The following is a 9,492-nucleotide window of genomic DNA, read 5'->3' as shown; positions in this document are numbered from 1 at the left end:
CACATGACAAGAGCGACAGTAATTAACAACATCAGACTTTAAACCAGGCCAAAAGAAATGTTTGAGAACACGCTGGTAGGTTTTTGTTACTCCTAAATGTCCGGACCACGGACTCTCATGTGCCAAAGACAGCACATGTGAACGATACACCGTAGGGATAACCACCTGGTGTACAACACTCCAATCACAGTCAACCTTACTACGAGGACACCATTTACGCAGTAAAACATCATCATCGATTGTGTAGGCTACTTGCTCACCTCTTGCTCTGTCAGCACTCACCACATTAGCGAAGCAGGTCTTAAACGTTGGGTCCGTCCCCTGCGCTGCGCACAGGCGCTCTCTGGAGACGGGCAGAGACGCACTGTCCGATGGTGACGTAGTGCTGGTCGAGCGCGCCTGGGCAGCGGCAGTGTTGTCTTTCACTTTACTCGGTGTTTTTGGTTTGCTCTCAGTCTCAGATTGTTCTGTAAACTCTGACATGAGAAAACTGACAGAGCTACAGTGTTTTCTTTCATTGACTGAGACCGGGTGATTGCACAGGACGGGAACAGATCAGAATCAGTAATTGTGCCTACATTACCTGACTCATGGTGCTGCGGCACTTCCAGCACCTCTAAAGTGGGAGTCACTTTGCCCCCAGCGATGTCGTTTCCCAGTAAAAATGCAACACCTTTAATTGGAAGGGCAGGGCAAACAGCTACGGGAAACACACCAGTTACAAGTTCAGTTTCGACATGCACGTAATGCATAGGACGCGGAACATAACCCAACTCGATGCCATGCAACACCGCACCATAACCGCAGGCTGATTTGTCAGAAAAAGGCAACACACTGGCGAGAATTACCGATTGCGAGCAGGCGGTGTCTCGCAGGATGCGCACCGGGCGCTGATCTGCAGGCTCACCTGGTAGCGACACATTCCCTTTCAAAATAAAGGGCTCAAAACAAGCATCCGGCTTGTACGGTGGCCGACAAGGCTCAAACGGAGGCAACGGCCCAATACGTCTCAGTTTGAGAAAACAGCTTCAAGTACAGAAACGATGCAAAATCACAAACTCAAACACAAGTTTAAACGAGGTACAAAACGAGGAACGTGGTCCAAATTAAAAAACGTGCTGCAAAAAACAAAGACAAATGCATCATCATCATCAAACGCGCTGCAAATGGAGAAACGATCTGCAAACCGAGAAACGATCTGCAAATGTCATCATGAATCATGCTCCAAACCTGCAGGGGGCGCCCTCAGCCTAACAGCTCAATAGAGAGACACACGGGATGGAGAGAGAAAGAACAGCTGACTGAATCACAACAGTGTATGAAGATACAGCGGGAACGGTAATGTGACTTTTACTTGATTTTATATATATGTATATATGTGTTTATATATGTTTGCATGTAGATTAGCCTGCTTGAAATAAAACACCCGTTTTAATAATACATTAAAAAGCCCTCTTATCACAGTCTCCCATACCTAAACCCTGTCTTTTTTTTTTTTTCCTTTTGCAGATGTACTGTCCATTCTGTGGATCTGTGCTTACAGCTTCCCCTGCCTTTTGCTGTGCATGTGGCAAAAACATAACTTTTTTAAAGCATGTCAAAGAAGACACGCCTGCCACTCATGCACAAGTTGATGTTGCACAACCTAGCACCAGTGCAGGTAAACAGATTCATGATTTTGTAACATAAAATGCTTGAAATGTTCAGATTGTGTCACTCACTGTCAAATCACTTCTCTCTATCACTATCCTGGTTCAGTAACTGGCATTTAAGGTGTACTAAAATGTCCTGCAGAGAGTAATTTTATATGAACATAAATAAATGTAAACTCAATAAGAGTACTGAATTTTTCTTTTTTCCAGAGGGAAACTCAAGCATAGAGACATTTTTGAAGTTTAGGGCAGTTAAAGAAAGGGAGAGAAAGTCTTTCTTTTCAAAGAAACGTCAGGCCTCTCAGAGTGAAAAGAAACAGAAACCAGTGAAGGTATGAACAGTTTTTAACATTACATAGGATGTTGCATAGTTTGTTGAGATTTAGCTGTCAGTGCAGACCTCATATCGATCTGTCATGTTGTATCAATTTACATTTTATTTACTATGTTATTTGTTATTTTGCAGATTTATGTTGGAGTTATGAGGCTGACAGGTGACTCCCTAAAACCTGTAAGAGGGAAGTCACTCCCTCTTGACATTCAGCCTCACTGGACATCAGAGCAGCTATTGGCTTCTGCTGTTAAAAAACAAATAGATTTTAACCAGGACATGCAGGATGTTGTCCATGTTTTGTTGTACCCTGATGGCAGACAAGTGATAAACATCCCAGGAACAGATGACCCTTTCACTGTCCAGAAGTACAAGGAGGCATTAGGGAAGGCCTACCAGAAGATAACACTATACATTTGCACTGCAGAGGATTTTGAAACCAGTTGTAAGTGTTCCATTTTGTATTTCATTCATGGTTTGATTTTCAGAGTCTTTCCACTTATATCTTATCTGTGCAAGATACATTCTGCCAGTTTCTTTAAAACATTATTGTAATTTTTGTTTAAATGCATTTTTTCAAAGGTGGACAGTCTTCTAGTGAAGATGACAGTGTCGTCCATGTGAACGTGCCATCTGTGGAAAGTGATCTCTCTGACACTATGGTAAGTGCACACATGTTAAAGCGACAGCTCAACATTTTGGCAAACTGGCCTATTGCTAGGTACATTATCTTTACCTATCAGTTTTGAGATCCTGGGGGCTCGACGTGAGCCATTTGGAGAACAGAATGGAGTGGATACTATGAGTCCGTCTCATCAAATAAGCAATCCAAATACTCCAAAATGCTCTTGTGGACAAGTAGTGACATTTATATTCACCATACTGTGAAATAATAATGCATAATGTAACATTATGACACGTGAAGCAAATAAGTTGCACTATTGCACTTTGCGCTTTAGGTGAGTGTACAGGTAACAACTTGTCCAGGAGAGCATTTTGGGGTTGTTGGTTTATGTATTTGATCATTTGAAGGACAGACAGACTCATACTGTGCACCTCCATTCTGTTCGCTCAAAACAACAGGCACTGATAATTGAAGGTGATGTACCTACTCTGAAGGTAATGTACCTAATTTGCCATAATGTTGAACTAACCCTTTAAGTTAGAAAATTGCATTTAATATAACTTGTTATATGTGTGTTTATATTGTGTTTTGTATGCAGGTCTGGGACATTCCAGATAGTGTGAGCACACCAAGAATGGAGAAAGTTTTGCAGGGGTAAAAATTGCCTTTGTCAAGTGATGTTTATGCTTCATAAACAAAACAAGTAATCAGTAGTGGAGCAGGGAAATTCATGCATTATTTGTTATTCCTAGACCCTCCAAATGCCAACAACCAGAATCTCATCAAGTAAGTTAAAAAAAAAAAAAGATTATACCCAATAGTATTGATTGATTGATTTATGATGTGCATTAGTTCTAAGCAGGTAACAATTCTGAGTAATTAACTGATTAACTTAAAAAAAATAATATTTTTAATTAGGATGGACAGCAACCAACTGCCCAGGAACAGAATCTGAATACCTGTTACAGGTAAGCTGGTGGACAGTTAGTGTGTGTAAATATGTGTCCAATGAAGAAAATAATAAATAGTTAAAAAATGGAAGATGTTATGCTAACATTTAGCCTATTTCCTGCAATCCCTTTTTTTTTTTCATACTTTCTTTCTTGGAATATCCAACTGTTCATTAATATTCATTTTTATTGCTAGATTGCAACATTACAAAAAGCTTACTAAAGACCAGTCTTTCTACATTTTAAAACAGCTACCAACTCACCCCCAAAGTCAAAATAGCCCGAGAACTCCAACAAACACATTTTTTTAATTTCTGGGTAGTGTAAGAATGTACCTTATATCAAGGTATCATTGGCATGTCATTCTTTGTAAAACAAGCAAACAAACAAAAACAGTCAACTGTGCATTTTATAGGTGAGTCTATGAATTATTTTCTTGCAGCAAGTACACCAGCGTGTATGCACCTATAGTTGTTGACAGTGAGTCTGATGCAGATGACCACACAGACTACCCTGCAGTGGAAAGGTATGATGTTTTACTAGTTAGTACCTCATTGTTATTTTTGGCTCCATTATTGGAAATCATGTACACTGATACTCTCTCACAGTCCACAGGGTTTGAGCTTGAGTGCTGAAAACATTGTTTCAGAACTGGCCTCCAAGATTACCAATACATCATACAGCAGGTTCAACATCAACCGGGCAAATATATGGGATGGAGCACTCAGAGGCTTTAAGCGACAATCTTATGACCCATCACATGAAATTTTGGTTAAATTCACTGATGATGAGGGGCGAGCAGAAGATGCAGTGGACACTGGTGGTCCTAAACGGGAGTTCCTCACCCTGCTGATGGACAGCCTTAGATCAAGGAGAGTCTTTGATGGTCCAGACGATAGGAAATTTCTCACATTTGACTGTGCAGGTAAACATTTTATTGTTTCAGACTTAAATTAAGTACATTGTATTTCTGAAAATAATTTTTGAATTCATTCTGGAAATTCAACATCTGGTTAGCTCTGCACCTGGATTCAGTGACTGTTATGCATTTTCATGTGGATTTGAAACTGATTTTAATAGTGGCACTAATGGATGGTAAAATATCAACAGCTGCCAGAGATGATGAATATTTTCATGTTGGGAGGATGATCGCTACATCAATAGTCCACGGTGGTCCAGGCCCTCGATTTTTGTCAGAATTGCTCTACGACAACCTCACGGGAAAATCAACCGTTGATGTTGAAGCAAGGATTGAGGACATCACAGATGATACCATGAGAGCTTCCTTGCTTGAGGTGTGTTGTCAAATCAACAAAGCTCACAAAGTGTCACACAACAACTTTCTCAACTATATATAGTCTATCTCAACCCCCGAAACAAAAATTTGACTAATTGGGCCCATTTTTTTAAACCAAATATCTGTTCTCAGGTATCTGTTCCATCTTTTCTTAAAATATGAATAGTAAATACTTGTAGTAAAATCCAGTTTGCACCATCTCAGAACATTAGCTAAATTAAGCACCTCCTTCCTATTTTATGGCATGGCGAATAGTTTGATTTCTTTCCATATTTATCTTTCAGTATGGGAAATTTGTGGCATTTCACTTAAATGTGTGGTAATTGTCTCCCAGATATCCAGTGCAGCAACACTGGATGAACTGCATGCAGTGATCGACAAACATTCAAGTCTGTTGCAGACTGCTGGTTGTCTTCAGTACCCAGATGTTGTGGTGGACAAGAAGATAATCATTAAGGACTTCATGCAGTGGTACTTCATTTACCGCAACCATTTTTCAATACAAAGGTGATGTGCTTTATTTTCACATATTCATTCATTTTTAAGACTTTACATGAAGTTAATTGTATCAAGTATCAAGTAATTAGTGTGCTTAAAGTGATAGTTCAACATTTTGGCAAATTGACCTCTTGCCATAACAGGCACTGATAATAGAAGGTAATGATCCTACTCATATGACGATAGGGATTATAGCATTCGGCCAATTTACCAAACTGTTGAAATACCCCTTTAATGTTACCAGTCTTCTCTGATACTGCTATTGTTCTAGGCATTTTAGAGTGTTTTTTTCCTCTCTGAATATTTTGTAGGTTCAAGGATGGGCTTTCAACACTTAATGTGAGTCATGCTTTGGAGCAGCATGCATCCACATTCAAGGCATTTATGTGCTCAAGTGTGGAACAGCTGACATCCACAACACTGGATAACCTTTTCGAGGTTCAACTCAGTGAACAAGGCAGTACAAGACGCCAAGAGGAAACCAGAGTACTAGCATTCTGGAGAGACTATCTCCTCGATACAGAAGGTTTATTACAATAGCATGTCATACAATTGTTTCCATTTCTCTCATCTTTTATAAATGACAGGTTTAATAAAACACATTTTAACTTTATAACGTTTTGTTTTTTTTCCAGATAGAAAAACAGGACTTTCCCTTGCAGACATCCTGATGTTCGCCACAGGACTCAGTTCTCTGCCCCCATCTGGGATTAACCCGAGACCAAAGCTGGTGTTTCAAAGGAATTCTCGCTACCCATGCAGCAGAACCTGTGCAAACACAATGGAAATTCCACTGTCAATGACTTATGAAGAGTTTGCAAAGGACATGGACTTCGGAATAGAAAACTCTCCTGGTTTTGGACTGTACTAATTTTTTTTTTTGTACAACAAACTGTTAGGTTGACCATTAGTTCAACAGTTATTTCCTGTATTTTCAGTTCTGTTACAAGTCAGCCATGTTCTTCAATGTCATATAAAGTTCCACACAGGTCTCCCAGGTCGTTGGCTGCATTACACCACTTTGCCTATGGAGATCCTCAAGGTGTGACTGGAGATGATGATCCCCACATGGACTGTGTGTTGCCTCACTCTCAAATGGCCGCAGTTCGTCCAGTGAAACTGGAAACCCGCAGTCAGTTCCACCAAACCTGTGAGTGAAAATATATTCCTAGTTTTAGTGTCACATGTTGCTTGGACTAAGGAGCCTTAACCTTTCGTGTATTATGTAAGTGCAAGAGTTTTTCACATCTTTTGATAATGCTGTTATGTTTTATACTGTTATTTCAGGGAAGATAAAAAGTTAAAGTCCGTGTAAAGGCAATTACATGTTTTCTTTCAAAACACAATAAATATGTTGGAAAATAGTTGCTGAAAACATGAGAAAAGACTTTGAATGATGTATTACTGCAATGTGGAGTTAGAGGTTCAAACAGTTTGTCACTGTAATTAACATAATATATGCATAAGCCCGCCCACTCGCGCAATGGTATAGAAGCCTCCAGCACCTTAATGGTAGTCCAACTGCTCATAATCATTAAACATATAGGGTTGAACAATACCAATATAATACTGCTAGCTGTAGCATCCATATTGTGCTTGTTTTTTTTTCTAAAACGAGATCACATGACGTCACGTGTCGAGTGGGCGTGGCTTCGGCGCATTCAGTGGTCACGCCCCGACAGTCCTGAAGCTGAGAATACTGCTCAATTTTACCTGATTTTGACACCTAATTTCATAAACTTGTCGTTATTTTTGATCATTCAAATTTGGCTGGGTGGTTAATATCACTTTCTTCTTCAGTCTGCCTCAACTCAAAACACAAATTTATTTTGACTTTACACGGACTTTAAACACTGAAAACTAACCTGTGAGGTAGGTTGTACATGACCTCTGGTTTACCAGATGGACAGCGAGACAGTTTAACAGGTCTGATTGTATGAGTGTTCCACTTTTCTCTGCATTCATCAAGGTCATTTTGTAGCACATCCATGAACACAAATCGCAGGAGGCATGTGTGCTCATGACTACCATTGAAGAGATTTCTCTCTCTCATATCATTCAAAAGGTCCATCCAAAATTGTGACCTGAAGACACAAACTGGAATTAGGGTGATGCATTTCATGTAATATTTTTGAATTGTGATTCAATCTAAAATGTTATAATTTAATGATAAATATAATTTGTTGTTCATCAAAAAGCAATAAACATGTTTTAAAGTCCGTTTTATGTGTTATGTGTTTCTAGCTTGTAAAACACTAAGAAAAAAATACATATAGACACCTCTGTTTGCGAAAATATGACCACCAGCTTTCAATTCTTTGGTTTGCCGTTGAAGAGCCATACAAATGACTGGCAGCCCCAGCATAGTCGTCAGTATGAGATGATCTTAAGGTACAATGAATTGCCACCATTCTGCCATTTTCAGTACCACAATCAGTGCGAAGTCGCATTGGAATGATTCCACATTCTGACAGACAGTTCAGATAATTCTGGGCAATGACCACTGGGTCATTGTTGCTTGCTCCACATTTCAACCACAGTACTCTTCGAGAGTATCCATCTATGCAGCCACTTATTCCGAAACCGTACGGCTTTAACTTATCATATCCGTCCACATGCCAGACATGGTTTGGTCCATCAGAACTGTAAACTCTTTTTACAAATTTTCTGCTTGCACGAAGTTGAATTCCTTGTGGATCAGTTTCTCTCATCAGGGTCATAACATCATCCCTCTTAACAGTCAGAGAGTACTTCAGGCGCAGTGTCTGCCACATTGAACGGTAGCCATAGAGTTGACCTGGACCCTTTAACTCTTCCTGTATGGCAGCACGAACGGTGGCAAGAGGAGAGTAGTCTTTTTGCCTGGATAAAGACATACTTTTCAGCTTCCTCTTCAGGCAGCAAAGGCTCATATGAACATTGTGTTTTGAAGCCAAAAAATCCAAAATTTCTGCATTGCTGTAGCCGTGATTAAAATATCCTTGTATTAGATCCTCGTTTGTGGGGATATCTGATGCTGATCCTGCCAAACATAAAGTGGGATAAAGGCAGAGATTTAATTTTATTAGAAATATAACACTTTGCCTCTGATGGACGGTGGAGGTCCTTTAACATCAGAACCTGCATAAACGCTAATTTTCTACCCATATGGCAGTGAAACTCACTATCTGCACCTCAATGACACACAGCTCAAGATTTGGTTAGCTTGCACTGTAACTTTATTACACAACACAGGCCATTAAAAGTCAAATATAATACATTTTACATAAAGACGTGGTGTGAACCGTGGTGTGAACTACATCAATGTTATTAACAAACTGGATATGAGTCCACTTACTGTTGTCTGCATATTCTGCCAAAAATTGCACATTAGAGCCACATGAGCCACAGAACATGTAAATTGTTCCCAGATCTTGTCCACAGCAAGGGCAAAACATAGCCTGGAAAAAAGAAGATAGATCAGTATAATCTAGAAAACTAAAAATGAGAAACGTGATAGCCTAACTAACGTTATTGAGGTGAGTATTAATACTCTTCACTACCTCTTGACACACAATGGAGATAATCTATGACTGCTTACAAGTTAACTGCTGTCATTAACAAGCATACTGTAACACGTAATGTGCAGCGTTGTATGGTATGGGAGACTGTGATAAGAGGGCTTTTTAATGTATTATTAAAACGGGTGTTTTATTTCAAGCAGGCTAATCTACATGCAAACATATATAAACACATATATACATATATATAAAATCAAGTAAAAGTCACATTACCGTTCCCGCTGTATCTTCATACACTGTTGTGATTCAGTCAGCTGTTCTTTCTCTCTCCATCCCGTGTGTCTCTCTATTGAGCTGTTAGGCTGAGGGCGCCCCCTGCAGGTTTGGAGCATGATTCATGATGACATTTGCAGATCGTTTCTCGGTTTGCAGATCGTTTCTCCATTTGCAGCGCGTTTGATGATGATGATGCATTTGTCTTTGTTTTTTGCAGCACGTTTTTTAATTTGGACCACGTTCCTCGTTTTGTACCTCGTTTAGACTTGTGTTTGAGTTTGTGATTTTGCATCGTTTCTGTACTTGAAGCTGTTTTCTCAAACTGAGACGTATTGGGCCGTTGCCGTCCGTTTGAGCCTTGTC

At 39.7% G+C, this 9,492-nt stretch overlaps 3 protein-coding genes across 3 annotated transcripts; 2 read left to right on the top strand and 1 right to left on the bottom strand.

Moving 5' to 3' along the window:
• Nucleotides 1–1,309: 1,309 nt before the first annotated feature.
• LOC131971067 (uncharacterized) lies at nt 1,310–3,609 on the top strand. The gene is made up of 7 exons (XM_059332355.1): nt 1,310–1,338; nt 1,510–1,660; nt 1,863–1,984; nt 2,119–2,428; nt 2,566–2,645; nt 3,207–3,262; nt 3,361–3,609. Exons 2-7 carry the CDS (start codon nt 1,510–1,512, stop codon nt 3,401–3,403), a joined length of 762 nt encoding a protein of 253 aa, XP_059188338.1. The 5' UTR covers nt 1,310–1,338; the 3' UTR covers nt 3,404–3,609.
• A 278-nt stretch (nt 3,610–3,887) lies between these two features.
• On the top strand, nt 3,888–6,799 carry LOC131971513 (G2/M phase-specific E3 ubiquitin-protein ligase-like). The gene is made up of 7 exons (XM_059333022.1): nt 3,888–3,904; nt 4,001–4,084; nt 4,167–4,483; nt 4,669–4,853; nt 5,190–5,362; nt 5,665–5,879; nt 5,989–6,799. Exons 1-7 carry the CDS (start codon nt 3,888–3,890, stop codon nt 6,222–6,224), a joined length of 1,227 nt encoding a protein of 408 aa, XP_059189005.1. The 3' UTR covers nt 6,225–6,799.
• Nucleotides 6,365–9,219, bottom strand: LOC131971250 (uncharacterized). The gene is made up of 5 exons (XM_059332578.1): nt 9,127–9,219; nt 8,691–8,793; nt 7,634–8,375; nt 7,253–7,437; nt 6,365–6,501 (listed from the first exon to the last, which is right to left on the bottom strand). Exons 2-5 carry the CDS (start codon nt 8,788–8,790, stop codon nt 6,365–6,367), a joined length of 1,164 nt encoding a protein of 387 aa, XP_059188561.1. The 5' UTR covers nt 8,791–8,793; nt 9,127–9,219.
• Nucleotides 9,220–9,492: the final 273 nt, after the last annotated feature.

Source organism: Centropristis striata, chromosome 5, assembly GCF_030273125.1.
Source record: "Centropristis striata isolate RG_2023a ecotype Rhode Island chromosome 5, C.striata_1.0, whole genome shotgun sequence".
In the NCBI taxonomy this organism is placed as follows: domain Eukaryota; kingdom Metazoa; phylum Chordata; class Actinopteri; order Perciformes; family Serranidae; genus Centropristis; species Centropristis striata.
The sequence above is the reverse complement of the archived record's forward strand: the minus strand, read 5'-3'. Positions and strand labels throughout refer to the sequence as shown.

Bases quoted from the DNA above. Each gene is read 5' to 3' on its own strand.
- LOC131971513 (XM_059333022.1), top strand. The intron at 4,484-4,668 runs GTAAACATTTTA...AAATATCAACAG, and splicing joins TCTCACATTTGACTGTGCAG to CTGCCAGAGATGATGAATAT. The intron at 5,363-5,664 runs GTGATGTGCTTT...AATATTTTGTAG, and splicing joins AACCATTTTTCAATACAAAG to GTTCAAGGATGGGCTTTCAA.
- LOC131971250 (XM_059332578.1), bottom strand. From the start codon at position 8,790: ATGTTTTGCCCTTGCTGTGGACAAGATCTGGGAACAATTTACATGTTC. The intron at 8,376-8,690 runs GTAAGTGGACTC...TATGTTTGGCAG, and splicing joins GGCAGAATATGCAGACAACA to GATCAGCATCAGATATCCCC. The intron at 7,438-7,633 runs GTGTCTATATGT...TTGTGTCTTCAG, and splicing joins TCATATTTTCGCAAACAGAG to GTCACAATTTTGGATGGACC.
- LOC131971067 (XM_059332355.1), top strand. From the start codon at position 1,510: ATGTACTGTCCATTCTGTGGATCTGTGCTTACAGCTTCCCCTGCCTTT. The intron at 1,661-1,862 runs GTAAACAGATTC...TCTTTTTTCCAG, and splicing joins ACAACCTAGCACCAGTGCAG to AGGGAAACTCAAGCATAGAG. The intron at 2,646-3,206 runs GTAAGTGCACAC...TTTTGTATGCAG, and splicing joins GTGATCTCTCTGACACTATG to GTCTGGGACATTCCAGATAG.